General features: G+C 47.0%; 1 protein-coding gene across 1 annotated transcript in view; it reads right to left on the bottom strand.

The window, feature by feature from the left end:
* Window positions 1-18,990, bottom strand: part of NUP37 (nucleoporin 37) — a 389,676-nt gene that overhangs the window by 300,276 nt on the left and 70,410 nt on the right. The window contains exon 4 of the mRNA XM_069629932.1: window positions 5,779-5,851. Within this exon, the coding sequence (XP_069486033.1) occupies window positions 5,779-5,851 (73 nt within the window). The remainder of the gene's footprint in view (window positions 1-5,778; window positions 5,852-18,990) is intronic.

Genomic DNA, 18,990 nt, shown 5'->3' with positions numbered 1-18,990 from the left:
TGTAAGATGCATTGTGCACTGACAAAAAGTTATCCAAACAGGCAACAAAAGCAAAAGACAAACGTAAAACAGTTCCAGTACAGACAGTCTGAAGGACTGGTCATTTCCCCCATAACACATGAGTGAAAGGCCAGTAAAGTGGAGCTGAATGCTTAACTTCACTGCACATGTTAAGGACAACGTGCAAAAGCAAAAGCAAAAAGTTTGGGGGTCCATAAAATATGGATGAAAAGTTTCTCCAAGAGAAAACTTTCCGAACATTGGTATATATTCATAGGTCTCGTGCTCCAGTGAGTGTGAGACCCATCAATGTCCTCAAAATCTTCCTCACTGTTTTTCCTGAATGTAATCTCTTAAAGTTCATCCTCTTACGTTAAAGGTCCTTCTGATCCTTTACAGTCAACTCTCCTTCGGTTGGGCTTTGGTATGCCCTTAATAAAGGATTGGCTACACCACTCCTGGGGCCTGCCTATTGGGTTACCCTCGCTCTTAGATTTCTTGGATTGATACTTGGGTTTAATTCGTAGCGCTTTTTCAGTCTCTTAATAATGGACTCCAGTTTTTATAAACCATTATTCTTGGTAATCTTCTTTGATCATTCCCAATGTTGGAGACGCCACTCTTTGGTGTCTTCTAACTCGTAGGTTCATGCTCTCTTAATGTCCCCATACAAGATGGGTTACAACTCTTTTCCCTCCTCCAATAGATATACTCTAGCATCCTAAACACCTCATTTTCAATATTGTCAGCAACCTTCCTTGGCATCTCCCAATATGCACTTTTTGTGCTTTCTCAATGATGCAGTCAACATTGCGATTTTTCTCAATGAATGCGTATGGTCCCAGTTGCCTCCCCCTTCTCCGTTCCACCCTGGTACCTTCTCTCGATGTGTGTGACTTTTTGGATCTTAGCATCCGTACGTATCTGTTTACTTGACTCTCTGTCTCCTCTTTCTCGGTTTCACAGTGGACTCGCTCTTGGCAATCTTGCTGTGTTGCTGTGCTCGGCAGAGGTCTGCCGACGGGAGATTTCGTCTCTCGCGTTATCACTGATCTCAGCATTGTTGATCAGGCTCCAGGCCACCACTGCTGATCCATGGTCACACCACCATGCTGGATGGTCTCCAAGACTCTGTGCTGCCAGAGTAGTTGCTGATGTTCGCTGTGCTGGACCTTCGGCTTCTTTCTTTGGCGTTCTCGCCTTCTAAGATTGACGCGGTCTCTGCAACTCCACACTGCTTGGCCCCTCCAAGGAGTAGCTACGTCAGAGGGCTACTTCTGCGCATCGCTATCTCCTTCTCCGATCAATGCATCCAGGTTATATACAAGTTCACGCTCAAAGGGGCGTTCCCTTTTCTTCCTTGCATCCTATATGATCCAGGATTACCTGAAACCAAACAAAAGGAAGGCACTTGTTACTAATGGCAATCCCATGTAGGCCCGATAGTGTTGCTGGCATAGGGAGCTCCATGTCCCCAAGAGGGGAGGGGGGTGTCACTCCCAGTGAGGTCCCACTTGCCCAGACGCCTAGGGAGTGTTTTGCGGAGCAGGCTCACCTCCCCAAACTTCAAAGGGGGAGGGTCCCCCTGGGGAGAATTTGTATTGGCCCAATCGATCAGGCATGTATTTTAGAGCATACATCTATTGTTCTTAAAAAATATTCCAAAGCAATTTACCTTAGTTGTTTTCACTTTAACTCATGCGAAAACGACGGGTCGGGTGGGTACCGCCATCTTGTGCTAATCTTATCCGTTTATCCATCGCCCTAAATTCAAGTGCCCTAGCGGAACTAATTCATATCACCCGTGCCTCAAGCTGACATCACTAGACTCTCACGCCTCTTTTCACAACTTCAATGAAAGTCTCCTTTCAACGTCCACTATGCGCAATCTATTGACGTGTCTCCATGGAAATGTCAAGATGCCTCATTCCTGTAAACAAACCCTTTCTGATCACACAACGTTCGAGTTTCTTTCCTTCGTGTCAGTGTATTTCATTTCAAGCTTCCCTGACTTGTTTCTGCCCTGTTCAGCTATCTGCCAAGTATGACACACTGAGAACAGGTAATACTGCCTAAAATTAATTAACTTAGTAATCGCTTTTCATTTCTTGTATTATGGACAAATGTATTTACCAAACCATATTTAAACATGTATCCTTGCAAGCTTTTACATTTTGAGCCTATTAACTTTGTCTTTTCACAATGTGTTTTTGTAACATGACTGTTTCTTGGCTTGTCTTTCTTAAACATTCAAGGGAAACCTCTTTTCTTTACAGTATACAAACAAAAACATATTTTTTTTTACCTCACTGTTGATTCTGTGCTTCTTCACTATTCAGTAACTATGGCAACAATTCAGCCCTACCTGTACAAGCCCGAATATTCAGAAGAGGAAATTCTTGAAAGAGATGCAATTTGAGTTCATGTGGAATCAGAGGAAAGTCATGAGGATCAATCGCCGGAGCCTGAACCCCCCAGTCAGTTGGAAGATGTTTCCATCTGGTGTACCTGCCATCGCTGTGAGCTTATGTCTACTCTGGTGGAGAACTGCGGTTGCCGAGAAAGCTCTGGCTGCTTAGGCTACATTACAGAAGACGCAGCACTGCTAAGCGGTACTGAGCTGCATGACTTTACGGCCGCCTGCCTTACCAGATCTGTGCTGCAAATGATGGTCCTTATGCACAAGCTTCGAGCTACAGTTTGCGCTCATAATCCAAGTAGGTTCACTCTCTATATGTTGTTTATTTGACGACCGAGGCGGCTAACCTAAGATGCAGTTCCTCTACATCAATATAACTTCGATGGATCACTGATGAAAGAATTGTTCTGTAAATTGAATAAATACTAATTCTAATCTGAAACCAAAGTCTTCCTCGCCTGAACAATTACGTTTCTTTCACTTTGAAGCGTCTCCCAAACTATTTTTTGCAGGAATTTGCGTTCACGTTTCTAATTGATATCTACTTGAAATCACAAATACTGTTGGTACTTTGGATGAAAAGGTACTTTTTAAAGCATAACAATGCCTTACATTTTACAAGGTTGTGGAAACAAAACAAAAAAACAATTAATGAGTTCATTCAAGTAAACTATTTCTGCATCTCTCACACAGGTGATACAGACTTGTGGCATATCGTGCCTTTAAATGGTGGAAGACGGAGATTTCACGTTCAACGAGTAATACCTGCCTGTGTGGTTCGAGCCATTCGTGATGAATTCCTCAGTTACTACGGACAATACAGTGGATTTATACAGACAGTACCTCGACCGCAGCAGTGTAATTTGTAGTGTCATTGCCATCCACTTTACCAAATTAAATAAAACAAAGAAAAACATGTGTTAATGTGAACAGTTGTTTACTGGCCTATCACGTTCCCCTCATTCGCATCCATCCCCCTCTGCTATGAATGCCATTTTGCACCCGAGAGCGTGCTCTCTCAAGGCGGCCGAGAGGATGCCAACGCTGAAGGTGCTGAATACCATGTACACCACAAAGGGTTCTTTCGCATTGGGCACCCATATCCACATGGCCACCTCAGACCCAGTGACTGCAGACTCTCCTTTGAAGACCCAGCCCCTGCAATCAACATATGTCGGTGTCCTTGGACTGTCTTCCGGGCCTAGTGCGCTCACCTGATACACATCCAACCCCCGCCCCCAACCCCCTCTTCTCACAAGGGGGCTACACTTACAGAATTCAGGAGGTGAAACATTGCCATAGAGGCCTGGTGGGTGTGAACAAACACGTCAGATATTCGCTTAGACACCCTCTTCTTGAATCCTTTATATACAATGTGGAGGTTAACAAGAAAACAGCAGAGGAGAATATGCATTTGCGTGTTATGACTTATTTTAAAGTTCAGTGTTCACCCGACTCCCCTTTTCATACGAAGGCAGCTGGAGCATAAATATGGAGTATGGAATAGAACGAGTTATGAACAGAAACATCATATTTGCCTCTCAACAACTCTAAACCAGTATAGAGAGCAAAGGTTCCCTGGAAGCCACTGAACACTCTGGATAGCCGGAGGTGGAAAGCTTAGTAAAGGGTAAAATGCTCACTTGAGATGGGTAAACTACAAGAGTTGCCTTCTATGCACCTCTTGTCACCAAGAAGTAGAAATTAAGTGCAAAGGATAAGATGTGGTGGGTCCGCAGCAGATAACGTAAATATCAGTGCATTATTATGTTGCCTGAACTAAAACTGAAGTCTGGTCAACACGTATCATTCCAACCCACTCCCCTGTCACCCTATAACTACAGCAGAGCAAAGGCAGAGTCAACAATCAAAGTGGAAAACAAGAAGCAACAGGAAGCAGTGCCCTCGACTGGAGCCACTGCTCCCAGGTTTTAAATAATCTGGCTATAAAATTAACTCACTGGCCTACCGGATGTTTAATAAACAAATTGTAAAGCACAGTCCTAGAACACATGGGATAGTGCTGTGTTCTAGTTCAGTGGCTAAACATATCCACATAGCTATGTAGAGTTTTGAAATTACTGTACAAGGTCAGAATGTGTGATCAAATATCAATCCATTAACAAATGATACCTTGAATAAAGAGGGATTAGCCAAGTTGATCTCTGTTTATAACCCGACTTGTAACTAATCGAGTAGGTATCAGCTTCCAGGCATAATCTGGTCAAGACAAATCACCCGCAGATTATTGATAGGTTATTAATCTCAGCAATGCTGACCTGAATTTCATTTCGCTCATCTATTGGTCTTCCGGTACATCTGGCCCTCTCTCTTATCCAGGTTAGACTCCAACACAACCTGATCTCATTAGAACACATTGGGAATTCCTGAGCAATTAACTCTGTAGTCGGATGGGTGTGCCTACTCACTTTTATACCCTCAAGATGCTTGGGTGTGCCTACTCACTTTTATACCCTCAAGAGCCGAGGGTATACAAGCTTGCCCTCAGTTGGAGAGCCTTTCCGTTTCATAATTGGGGGCTCCGCCATCCACTGCCTACCTCACCTTAGCGGTACAACCTCAAAGAGAGAACCCGGCGTGGGACAACTTTCAACATGGCAGCCCCATGCAGAAACAAGATCAGTTTAGCCTAGCAGGGATGATCCCTGAATTGATTGGCTGATCTTCTGCACTTCCTTGTGCCAGAGTACAGATCGCCAACCCCCTCAAAGGGCCTCATCTAAGGACCAGGTCCCCCCCCCATGTCTGGCCCTGTGAGATCGACAATGGATATCGCCAGCTCTACAATTTTTACCTTGCTTGCTGAGTCGGCTCATCGGTTCTTTCGAGTGACGGTTAGTCAACTTTTACTATTGTTTTCTGTTATGTCAACATCCTCTGCTAAGCCACTTTCTATTGCTTTATACTCAATGTACACCCTATTCTCATTTTATTTTATTCAAAAGGTCAACACCATTATCAATCGTCCTACGCATTTTTATCTCTCTAATTAGCACATAACATTACGGAATATTGTTTCCAAATGTAATTGTTCGTAGTGCATGTTTTCAATGCATGTTTGCTTTAGGTGCCAATTTTTGTAAATTACATGTTTTTTACTCAAAGCAATATGATGTTTGATTTACTCACCCATACTTTTTAATAGTAATATTTATATTTAACAGACGTCATATCCAACTAATTAGAGACATTGTATTAACAGTCGCGTCTGATCGTAAACTCATTTTGCCAGATTCAGCTCGAGAACAAGGGCAGAAACACAGGCATTTAAGTGCTTTGCTTTTAGAAACATCACTAGACCACATACTTTATCTGTTTCGCATCATTAGTTTTTATACCTTGTATTCATCCTTGTCCTGAAGATCTGACGTGAAGAGCCTCAACGTTTTGTCACCAGCCGCCGTACAAAATCTGAAAAAAGCAAATGTTAGTCACCAGTAGCAACACGGTGCTCTTGTCCGTAGCCTGCGTCACATCACAATCCCAGGTTGGTGTCTTTTAACAGCGTTTGGAGCCCCTGAGGTGGTGGTGTCAGATATACTGACAAAATTCCAAAGAGCAAGAATAAACATACATTTCCCAAAGTGTACTGCTAAATATCCGAAAACAAAGTTAAAGTCCACAACTCCACGGTGTGTTCCACAATGCACATGCTAACACAAACATCATCCATCTGTTCATTGTGGTTAACACCATGAAATATTAAGGGGTGGGGTGGCGTCGCAATCAACTAGCAGTGCCAGTGTTGCATGTGTGGCGTGAGCAGTGCCCGTGTTGCATGTGTGGAGTGAGCAGGGCACATGTTGCATGTGTGGAGTGGGCAGGGCACATGTTGCATGTGTGGAGTGGGCAGGGCACATGTTGCATGTGTGGAGTGGGCAGGGCACATGTTGCATGTGTGGAGTGAGCAGGCCAAGGAAGCATGATGGGAGGCAGACTTAAATATCTCTCATCCTCTCGCACAACCTAGAGGATGTGACATAGGCCCCTGCTCACTTTGGGGACATCTAGTGGGGTGACCAAGGCTCTGGGTGCTTCCCAAGCTAGAGGCGGATAGAGGATGTCCAGGGAATCCTCCCATTTTAGAGCATTCCGTATGGTAGGGAACAGTCAAAGGAGGAATCTACATGGAGGAATCTACATGGTGCGACTATCCAGGCTAAAGAGCCTCAAGATCCAAAGTCCCTAAGAATGAAAAGCCCACACAGATCATCGACATCCAGGTTTGCAAACAAAATACTATTAAAACGAACTCTCTTACAATTTGGCGAACGCCCCGTCGTAGAAAATAACTCACTTCAAAGGCCCAGAGAAATGCCCTCTGAGCGTTGAGTTCCCACAAGTGATACAATCTCGTCAGTTTACTGGCGCCCTTTCTGCTTGCAAATGATACAATCTTACCCATCTAGTGTCCATCAGCAGAGTTTCATACACAAGTGACACAAAGTTTGAATTGAACTGACGGCCAGTCTTTCTTCCACACCAGGGAGACCCGTCCGTCCCAGGCAGAGGCAGGCAGTAATAGGAATGGGGAAGTGGAGTGTAAGATGGCAGACAGTCTAAATAAAGGCTTGGTCCAGTGCCTAAACCTAGAGGAGGTTCACGTGAGCCTTTAAGGAGCAGCCAATCCCATCCACTCACCAATTACAGGACAGAGCAGCAGGCCCTCACAACGGGCTGTTAGGGAGAATTCTCAGAAATGTGATAATTCCCTTCTAGCTTAGAGACCTCCAGTCCTTTTACTGGGCTTTAGGACTTTTCATTTTTATCCTGGAGAGAGTGAGACCTTTTTCCCCACTCTCTCATGTATTTTTCTTTGATTTTAACACTCTGGGCCTCATTATGAGTCACCCGGTATGGAAATAACGGTGGCGGTAAACCCGCCGCCACTCGGGTTTCCGGACCAGGTGATCTCGAGTTCTGCAGGCGGGAGGTGTCATTCCCGCCAGGTCTGACCAGGCGGGTTTAACACCGCCCGCCTGCAGGCAGACGTGGAAACACCAGCACCATCACGAGATGGTGCCAGTGTTTCCACTTCCCCATTCCCATTGAGTCCTATGGGACTCAATGGGAATGGGGATTTACTGAATGCCGCCTCTGGAATTCCCAGCTCACAATGCCCCGGTAATTCCGGCAATCACGGAGGCGGAATGGTAATACGAGTCTGGCGGTAACTTGCCGGAATTTCAGGCACAGTTACCGCCGGACTCGTAATGAGGCCCTGTGTCTTTTGCTTTTGGAGTCTGACAAACTACGTAGGTATCATCTTTTAACATTGTGACACACAGCACCTTCAGTGCAGTGACACAGGGAAGTCTTTCAGATTTCCCAAAGGTTTAAAATACCTTCTCTTGGTGAAACTACTGCTTCCAAGAGCAGTGAAGTGAAATTAACTTTACTTACATATGTAACTTTCTAGACCCAGCACACACTATCTCACCATAGGTTGCTGGAGGGGTTACCTAGTATCCCCTTTGTCTAGCTTCTCATGTAACATTTTTATGTTACCCTTTCTACAATTAATGGCTGGTGGCAGTGGTTTACTTTTTCCTACCATTGTGTGTTATTACCACGGGCTGAAATTGCACCTGCAGTAAAGCACCCATGGGTGCCCATTTTGTCAAAATGGCGCGGTCTTCTTTTTCCGCCATTTCTTGTTGGAAAGGTCCTTCTTGAGATTTACTCTGCGCGCCAAACCAGGATTGGTCCCTTTGTTAGTTTTGTCTTGGATGGGGGTCACTGCTGAAGGCTGCCTCTGGCTCCAGCGTGTCTGGCAGGTCAGTAAGTGAGGGAGGTGCCCAAAACCTCCTGTCCTTAATCCCCTTGGTTACAGGAATGCACCCATACGTGACTGGTAGGCTGGCTGTCCTTGGAGGACAGCCATGCTGCTGTGTGAGTGACAGCTGGGCTGCAAATGAATGGGAGAAACCTGCATAAAAGGCGAGGTCTTTTGGACAGAAGGCAGAGTTGACCACTGGACGAAGGAATCCGAAGAAGAACTTGGAAGAGACGCCCGCTGCAGCTCCTGGACCATTGGTTTGCCCTGTGAAGCCCTGCTGCTGTGCTGAAGCTCTGAATTCGCCTCGACTAGAGAAGTCCTGCAAAGGACAACTTCTCCCCTTGGGGTGGTGGGACCAAATCGACCCCAAGGCAAACTCATCTGGAAATCTTCTCAGAGCTGGCTGTACTTGCATTGCTGCTGCAGGAACGGATTGCCAGGGAGAGGATCCCCAGATCGAGTGCATCGGTTTTTTAGTCGGACCGGAGCTACAGGAAGAACCGCCGGACTCCCATGAAGCAGGACTGACCGAGCCTGGGCCACCTCAACAGAGTGCTGGGCCCCAGATTCAAGCAAAGTCCACAAGGTATCCGAGAATCGCGGGGTGCTATTTGTGAGAAGCTGAAACCGTGAAGTTCTGCTGATCTGAAGTTTGCTCATTGCTGCCGCCGACCTTCAAACCGTAGTGCAGGAGTCCCCAGACATCCCCCCTCTTGTCTGCACGACTGAGGCCCAGGAACAACAGCATCTGCCAAACTAGAACCAGAACAGAAGCCCGCTGGAACCAATATTTTCAGACGGAAGCTACTGTGAACTAAGGGGTACTTATCTCTTGCTGTGTAGTTTGATTGTCCTCAGTTGAGACTTGCATTTACTGCCTTTTGCAGAGTTGCTTGCAGCTCTGCCTTTCACAAGCCTCCCAGCTTGTGGCCCAATAGCGATTTCTTTTTCTAAAGAAACTCTCTATAACATTGTGCAAGACTTTTTACTTACCTTCAAGAAGAACTCCAGCTCCCCTAGACTTTGCTCAATTGACTTTGGCTGTCCTGGCTCCCCGATAGACTCTTCTAAACCTCAGACTTTGTGCGTTGATCTGTCCCTTCAAAGAGTCAAATATTCTTTACTTGTGTAGCTGGGAAAGGGTTAATCTACATTGCTTTGGGGGTGGGGGGGGTTTAAAAGTGCTTACCTTTTCCTTTTGACACCAAGCTCAGTATTGTTCTAAATGGGAGAGTGATATATTAATGTCCAGTGTCCTAGCAATTGAAGTCACCTCAGGGTGCAGGAAGTGTATGTGCCATCCCAAATGGGTATGATCTGATTTAGTGAAACAGAGTGTGTATTTATTGAAGTACATTTTTGTGTTACATATTTGCTCCCTTCTAAAGAAGGCTTATTGAACTGACTGTTAAATTAATAAAGAATTGTTTAACCCAGAAACCTTGAGCATAGGTTTTATTTGGATACTTGTCACTGTGAAACTATGTTGCATCCCTACAGCTCACATTGACCCCCTCTTGAGATAGGCCTGGCTGCTCAGTCACTCTACCAACTTGTGTTGGTATATACCAAAGCTTGGGTTAACTATTGCCAAGAGGACAGGGCTGGTTCAGTCTCCCACAGGGTACTGCATACAATCTTGCCTAACACGGGTTCAGCTCAGTGGGAGTGAACACAGGCACTGCTCCAAGTGAGATACAAAATTGAGTGGGGGCTTTGGAAAGGGCCTTGGGCAAATTCTGCCAGGTGTGGCCTAAAGGAGGGGTAAGTGACTTAAGCAAGAACACCTGCCTCAAACAAACGATACATCATTGAGGCCCGGCAAACATGTACTTTGGGCACTACCCAAAGTCGTCTGGTTTGCCTTTAGTCTGCATATTATAAATAACTCTCCCTCTGGTTCAGTTTCTAAATAAAGTGTGCCTGTAAATAAATCCCTTTCGGACTAGAATATAAGCAATTAAGCAATGCAATCACGCAGTAAATCGCCAGCATTTTGTAAATAAACGACCCAGGCCCACTGTGCTTAATAGATTTTTTAAGTGCTCATTCGGGGTTTCAGCTCCCTTGCTCCTTGATAATTTGTTGCTATTAGCCCCTGCAAGGCATTCCTTTCAGCATCTACATATTCCCGGGGGGAGCACCAGACATCTTGAACAAAAGACTGTCACTTTAACTGTGCTTATGTTGGCAAATGTGTTAACTTCCCTAGGACATCTTCAGGTGGCCCTGAAATCACCCAGGAGAGCACCCATGATAACGGGGTTGCGGACTAACAGCAACAACGCAAAGCACTGAGTGCTTTGCATACAATCCAAGAGCATTCCAGGAACACACACACATTTTATATTTGACATATCTGAGACCGTAATCAAGCCTGCACCCCTTCGGAGCACACAGTGCATCTTTCTAAACATTTAATTTAGGATAACACCCTACAAGTAAAGTGATGGAAAACGATGAGTCATATATACACATCTGGAGAGTTAACCTTTGGGACTTAGGTACTAGCTGCCCTACTCTAGCAGGCAGACAGCTTCCCTGCATGCATTTCTTTCAAGTCATGTTCATTTTTCCGCCCTTTCTCAGTCAGGAGGCTCTTGTCTAAAACCGTGCGGGTGTTAGTCATCGGGGACTGAAGGAGCAGTGGCTCAAGGACAGTTCTGGGAGACTGATGGGGCACTGTGCCAGCCGACGACTAAAAGCCCAGAGTACAGAGCTATACAAATCCACATCTCTAGTCTGGAGATAGGAGAGAAGTTGGACAGAAATTGGCAAATACAGATAGTACATGGAGGAGAGGCCAGGCAACGGAGAACTGGCGCTAGACGACGACCCCGGAGGACAGGGTGCAGCCAGACCAGGAATAGCAAGACCCAGCTAAAGGCCCGGCAGCCTGGCAGGGAGACGTAAGGGGAGGGATGAGTGTCGGGGAGAATTTTCATTACTGTGCTAATTTCCTCCCACCTTAGAGACACCCAGCTCTTTTGCTGGATTAAGAATGTTTAATTTTAACTGCTGAGTGAGTGAGACCTTTTTATCACTGTCATGTATTTTTCCCGGATTTGGATTTTATGTTTTCACTGTTTTTGGAGTCTGCCAAACATCTGCTTTTTGAGAAATCCTTTGGATTTCTCCTAAGGTTTAAATACCCTTTCTGGGGTGAACTACTGTTCTCAAGAATAGTAAGGTGACATTGATCTTACTTCCCTTTCTACTTTGTAGGTCCAGCACACACCCTCTTATGTGGAGTGCTGGGGGTTACCTAGTAGCCCCTTATCCTAGGTCTACTAGTCCCAAGAGGCCTCACCTGCCTAAAGAAGCAATAAGTATGTATGATCCTAAACTTGACGTGTTGGGTTGGCCGAGTACGTTTGAATACACCTAACGTTTACAAGAAATACGAGGGAATGATTTGATTGCATGGCTCATGTCTAGGCTCCCCCAGAATGGTTGTGATGCTGTCATGGGGTTGAGTGCCAGTGGCAGAAAAGACAATGGGCCTCAGTACCAGTCCGGCGGTGTAGGGGAGGACTGGTCCAGGAGACCCCTCTCGCCTGCGTTTCTTCCCCAGGTGAGGGCTATGGCCCATTGGGCGTTCCCTCATGCCACCCGGGCCCAGGTGGTGGAGGGCTCACCCACTGGAGACATTGCCCGCATGTATCGAATGCCCACATGTATTGATTACAACACAAATTTAGTTAGGCCCAAAAACCATTCTCTGCCCGGTAAAGATGGTGTGAGCTCAGCGCACTGTAGCGCGGCCCCCACCCTTGGAGAACATCCCTGTTGCCGCAGCACCCTGGCAGATCCGCTGCGAGCACGTTCCCACGTACAAGACGGACATGAGCTAGCGAAATACGCTAACTTTGTAACAGTTCACCTCCCGCAGTGTACCATCACTATCAGCATGACCCAGCCAGCAGGCCTGAACAGTGAAATGAACAGCAAAATGGTCCTCTGATGGCAGACAGTATTTACATATATATGTATATATGAATGTCAAGTCCTCTTGCATTATTTCTTTCTTCCACAAAATATACACGCCTGTAGAATGTATTAAAATGAGAGAGTATGCTCCCATGATATAAGCTATAGCGAGCCCGCACCATTACAGGTGGATGCTAATGACAAAGGGACGCTCCAGGGATCTGTTCGTTGCGTGTATCACTGGGCAGCCTACCTCACATGGTTTCGCGCCATAACTAAAACTAATGCTGCTAGAGTATGCGAGAAAGCGGATGCAACTATACTATGAACTCATGTCAAGAATGCGCAAGAGTGCACTTATCATGTGTGAATGTCTGAGCCCCTCATATGCTACCACCGTCACGTACAGGGGCGGATCGTTTTCTATGTACTCCACTGATCTAACCACTACCTCATTTACTGCAAATGTATATGCATGTAACTAAAACACTGTAGCTGCTAGAATATAATGTACAAACATGGTGCTCGGACTGGGTATAATGGAAACGCACCCAGCCAAGGTTAAATGCATGTTTTGAAGTGATTTTAAATACGTATTATAGAAAGTATTCAAATGTTTGCGATGTCTTTACCTATATTTGGCAACACACGAGGGAGATACCTTTGTGAAAGCGTACAAGGTCTCGATGTATCCCCCTCCCTCCCTCAGAAGGCTGCCAAGACATGAGAACAGAGCCCCGCTCTGCGCTATCACGCCTCCCCCGACCTGACTGGAGCCGCTTCAAAGACTTGTAACCCCACTGCAGCACCCAAGGCCGCGGCCAGCCACCTGCATCATTTACACCATAGCAGTAAACCTTAGTTTAAACTCAAGCGTCCCCTTGTAAACCCCACAACCCACCGGACTGTCTCAGACTTATGGCCCTGTGCAACCAGGACACCCAACACTTTGACGACACACAGCGAAACATCTATAACCACTTCTAACAAGACAGAAAGACCTGTACCACCCGCCCCAGTCCCCGAAGCTTAGCCCCTCGACCTACGGTCCCGGTCAACAGATCACAAGTAACCAGGCCTCGATATATTATCTCCAGACCCCTCACAAGGTGCATTCCTCCTGTGTTGCCTTAACCTATTGAAAGATTTACTAAAAGAGAATAGAACTGTAAATGACTGAATGACTGCGAGGTGCATGGCAGAGGGCAAGTAAGTCAGGAAAGGCATTCATCTCTGCCACAGGCCGCCTCAGCACACCAACACCGCCCGGATGAACTCAAGCCGACCTGCCAGGCCCAGCCCAACCCACGAGGGTGACCAGTGACGTCCTCCAGCCAAGACCAACCACACCGCAGCAGCACCTATAGTTAATCGTCGCCACCCAATCCCAATGAACTTGTGCCCCCTATAGTATGTAGGTTTTGATGACGTTTTTTGTAAATATATACGCCTGTCTTTGCTATTGTCAGACAGAGCGCTCTCGGAGTTTGCAGAGTTCTTTGCATGCCCAATTCTGATTGATAAACTCCCATTTACGCTCACCCGCACTCTGTCCTGGCCTTATTCCCATTTTGGGAGAGTCCTTCATTGTCTCTCATTGCGGGGAGGATCGTGCTGTTTGGGGACGCTTGCTTTCAGTGGTGACCCCGATAGCGTGATTTTTATTTCTTCCTAAACTCCTTCTAACCGTCCCCGTTTGGCACGAGAATCTCCGGTCGAAAAGGGATACGCACGGTGAGCCGGCTCCGGGAGGCGGCCCGCCAACGGCGACCGGTACACTAAGAAGTGCGCACTCAATAGAGAGGGGGTACGGGATCCCGGTTGAAAAATCCCCTTTGAGTACCGCTCGCCGGAGCCGGGGCTGACTGTTGAGCTGACGGCGACACTGCCTGGACGGACCCAGTTTCGGAGAGTATCGGTTCAAGACGGGCACGTGAGTACTGAGTGCGAGCGATCTTAAGGGGAGTGGGGAGTGAAGTGTAGGACAGGAAACGGAGAGGGGGTACGCAGATCTACTAAAGATCATCTTAAAATTTCCTTGCTTTTTCTTTGCATATGGCCATTAGGATTAAGAGATGAATAAGAGATAAAAGTGACGGGAACCTAGCTCCGAAAGGGGGTGGAAGGCGGCGCCGCATAGTGCTATCTTAACTAGTACTGGGAATATATGAAGAAGTGGAGTATAAAATAAAAGTGTTCAGCAAAAGGGGACACTGAGAGTACATTAGTGACCGCTATTACTTTTTTCCTTTTCTTAAGGGTAGGGGGGAGAATAAAGAACTGTGATTAGCACAGACTTGGGGAGACAGTAAGAGAAACAAAGTCCTATTAGAAGGAGGGGAAAACAGGTTAATATCTATATATATATATATGCGCATCTAGATACTCAAATAAGGCGATTAGGGACAGCCGGCTAGGGAGGAAAGGGAGGGCAGCTTGAATGGTGAATGGTGCCAAAAGGTGTGTGCACCTCGTATGTGCTAGAGGAGATTTTGACGTTGTGAATGTGTGAACGATTGGAAGTGCATAATAGTTAAATGGTCATAATAAGTGTGGTCGGATAAAAGTTTTTCTCTCTTCAGAAAACGCCAATATAGTGGAGTGAGTGAGTACCTTTTTGATTTCCAGTCTGACATTGTCAAACCAAAGGATGGGTTGCTCTTGTATGTGCCCCTCAAAAAGAACATAATAGACATTGTGCACGGCCAGTTTTGTATTGTGCAGTCAGGGAGGGGGAGAGCCCAAAGGGACCCAGCATTGAATGTGAGGTAATATATAAAGAATAATATTGATACGACAGTTACATTGTAGTTGCAAACACACGAGGCACATCAGCACTAGGAGGGCACAGAGATGGGGGCTGAAACACCCTTATCACATATTTGTAAGAATCTCCCGGGATACGTGGAGCGGATTAAAAAATATCATGACCAATGGGTGACCGAGCTAAAGGGGGAGGGGTTACCTCAGATTTGGCCCGAGGGAGGGTCGTTTGATAAAAGTGTCCTGGATACAGTGGCCACATGCATTTATCTAAAATACAAAGGAAAGCAGCTGCAAAATAGGAGGGAAATATTAGATCTTTGGAGGTTATTTGAAGAGATACCACCGCCTAAGACACCAGTACTAAATACTGATCTCCTGTCCACCACAGACAATCCACTGCTAATACAAAGAGATGTCAAAGAAGGCTCAAGTGTAGCGCCACCAGTAGAGGTAATAAGCTTGTACCCGATAATAAAGAAGCCTGTGCCCGCAGAGGGGTACAGTGATCCCACTTACATACCTCCCCCGAGAGATACTACACCCCTCCGGCCCACGGCACCTCCGCCATACGAAAGCACGAGGGAGCGAGCCCAGGCAGGCGCACAAAGGGTGGATATAGAGAAGCTCACAGATGATTTAGAATCAAGACTGACGATAGCAAAGGATGAGCTCTCGAGGATAAAAGACATATGCGAACGGACAGCACTAGATGCAACTAGATCAGGGCGCACGTCCAGAGCGCTAGGTGAAAATAGAAAGCCTGAAGAGGGGTGGAAAAAGGGCGAGATTTTGTTCAGAATTGAGGAAGAACCAACGCGAATAATAGAAGTAGGGCCCGGAGAGGGAGATGGTGCAAGCGAGGAAAGGCGGGGGGGACTTAGAGAGGAGTTGCTGTGTGATATAAGGGACGAGGTAGAAGAAAGCGATAGGTTGAGTATGGCAATAGGAGGGGGAAGCGAGGGGGAGGAAGGTACGTGTTCGCTGAGAACCCTGGATGATGAGTGGACGGGCCGACTAAGGAACAGAGTGGGAAAAATGGCATCACTGGGGACATCAACAGCTCAAACGGGTCCGGACGGAACGACAAAAGGAAGGCTACAGCTCCCGTTGATACACAGGGGAGGAGGGAGGCCTAACTATATCCCATGGGCACAGATGGATAAAGCCAATTTATTAAAGCTATTGCCCCCGTTGTCAGGAGGGGCAAGTAAGTGGATATATGCCTTTGAGAAACATACTGCCGGGGTACCCCTAGCCATAGGAGATGTGAAAAGTCTACTCGTATCAGCGGTAGGTGACCAGGCTGAAAGGGTATGGGTTAAGGCCGGTTTCCCGGGAGTAACGTTAGACTGTGACCGCCATGATGGGGCATCATTTAACACGGTGCGTGCCAGGGTGTGGGATGCCTTACGCGAAACATTCCCAGACACACCGGACTTGCAGTCAGTGATGCAGTGTACAATGAATGACGGGGAAGAGGCTATGGATTATATTTTCCGGGTCCAAGAGATGTGGAGAGCAGAAACGGGCACGCCCTGGTATCAATCGACATCTTTATTTTATTTCATTATAAAGAGAGGGCTCCCAAAGGAAGTGCAGAAGGCGCTTGACAAGATAGCAGGTATTGAAGCAAAAGGATGGCCAGAAATTCAAAGCATAATAGTACACCATTGTAAAAGAATAAAGGAGAGGGAGAAGGAGGTGGCGCAGAAAAGATTGGCAGACGAGGCGAAGTTAGTACAGTCAAAGTTAGTGAAGGTTGCAGCAGCAGTAGCCGCGCTCCCACACAGTAGGGAGGGAGATGAGGAGGAGGAGGGGCTGATAGCACTCCAAGGAAGGGTGGCAACTAATTGGGCAGGACCAGCACAGCGGCAGTGGACTGAGCAAGAGCAAGGTGGAAGCCCGCAGTGGCAAGAGTGGACCCCTCGAGGGGGACAAGGTGGGTACAGGGGCCGGAGAGGAGGCGGACAGGGGTATGGAGGAATGGGAGGAAATGGATGGCAGGGTCCCAGGGGCCCCCAAGGGAGTTGCTGGAACTGTGGAAGATGGGGACATTACTCCAGGGAATGCAGAAGTAGACAAAACAATGGGTTCCAGGAGGGGGAGGCTTATGGTCATCCACACCCGGGAAGCCCATACGGTCTCCCAATGGGACAACAGCAGCTAAGGAACCCTGGCCAGGGTACCACGGGCCAGCAACAAGGACACCAATATAGGACACAGAACCACCCCCAAAACAATGACAGCATGCAATACACGCCAGGTAACCCTTTCGCGACAACAGCAAACGGGGCCCCCGCGCCAGCGCCTTACAGCGGCATGTCGGTAGTTTCCGGAAATGTCTTTAATGAGGGAGGGGCGACGAGATACCCCGCATAGGACAGCCCACAGAGAACACTTGCATGTCCAGTTCTATCCACCACCTACAATGCAGCAGAGGAACCATTGGTAGGGGCGCAGATAGGAGACAAGCAATTTATATTCATGGTTGATTCGGGAGCGGAGAAATCATGTATCAGAGAGGGCCGATTCCCGTTATCTAACAGGAAGTTAGAGACGCAGGGGTTCTCTGGGGCTGTAGTTGAAGTTCCTTATACAGAAGCTTTGGATGTGACAGTGGGGGGTAAGACTGTGAAGGCACCCTTATTGTATTACGAACATTCCCCAATTAACTTGCTAGGGAGGGATCTCCTGAGTAAACTCAACATGACCATATCATTTACCGAGAGAGGGATAGTGTGTTCCACACCCGGGATATGCCCCTTGCGTGCAATGTTGGTAGTGCAAGCCTACACAACCACGCAGGAAATACGAGGACTGCCACAAAATGAGGAAATGTTTATCAAAGGGCTGAAGACTCTGGCCCTCATAATTCCCGAGCTGAGAAGCATGGACTGGAGGATCCCGGCGGAGTTCCTCTTCCGCCCCATAGTATGCCCCAACGCAGCACCAGGATCAGTGGTATCGTTAGATTTGCACGCTGTGCAAGTGTCAGCAAAAAGAATAGCTGTGATCGGAGTGGACGAGGAAGGGTGTGAGTGGCGCACAGTGCTATGCACAAACGCCAACACCGCCCTGCGAGAGGTAACAGATGAGGATCTCTTCTCAGACTCAGAAGGGGGATGGTGAAATAGTGATGGAAATAGCGATGCCCTGTGATATTTTAATACAAGCAAGGGAGATTCCCGTCCAATTGATGACGGTGGTAGGAGCACCACCGTCGTTTTTTGATGACGACATGAGGCTCGTACCAAACAGCTTATGGACGACAGGCCCCCATGATGTGGGACTGTTGCATGGGGTACAGCCTGTGGTAATAAAGCTAAAGCAAGGAGCAATTTTACCACGAGTTAAACAGTATCCTCTGTCTCGTGAAGCTGAAGAAGGGATAAAAGAGACAATAAATGCCCTACTAGCACAAGGGATAATAGTGCCTTCAAACTCCCCATGTAATACTTGCATTTATCCGATCAAAAAAGCAAAAGGGGGGTCGTGGAGGATGATACAAGACCTACGCCCCCTCAATGATGTAATTCAGAAGGAGTTCCCTCTAGTCCCGAACCCCGCATCAATACTATGCAGCATCCCGAAAGAGGCATCACATTTCACAGTAGTGGATTTGAAAAACGCATTTTTCTCTATACCCCTGGCTGAAGAGAGTAGATACCTTACCGCCTTCACACTGGGGGGTAAAAGGTATGAGCATTGCAGATTACCACAGGGTTACTGCGAGAGCCCGAGCATCTTCAATCGTGTATTACATGAAGACCTAGGAAACCTATCAGTTGAGAGCACCATTATTCAGTACGTAGACGATTTGCTAGTTTGCGCACGAAACGAAAAGACATGCAGAGCAGATTCCGTAACATTGTTGACCTTGCTGGCCAACAAGGGGTACAAAGTGGACAAGGGAAAGCTACAGTACTGTCTGACAGAGGTCCTGTACCTAGGGCAGCTGATTTCAAGAGATGGGAAAAGAATAATACCAGACAGGGTAGAAGCCATAAGATCAGTACAAGAACCCACAACAGTAAAAGACATGCAGAAATTTTTGGGAATGTGCAATTATTGCCGA

The sequence above is a fragment of the Ambystoma mexicanum genome, chromosome 12, assembly GCF_040938575.1.
Source record: "Ambystoma mexicanum isolate Mex_15411 chromosome 12, UKY_AmexF1_1, whole genome shotgun sequence".
Classification (NCBI taxonomy): domain Eukaryota; kingdom Metazoa; phylum Chordata; class Amphibia; order Caudata; family Ambystomatidae; genus Ambystoma; species Ambystoma mexicanum.
The sequence above is the reverse complement of the archived record's forward strand: the minus strand, read 5'-3'. Positions and strand labels throughout refer to the sequence as shown.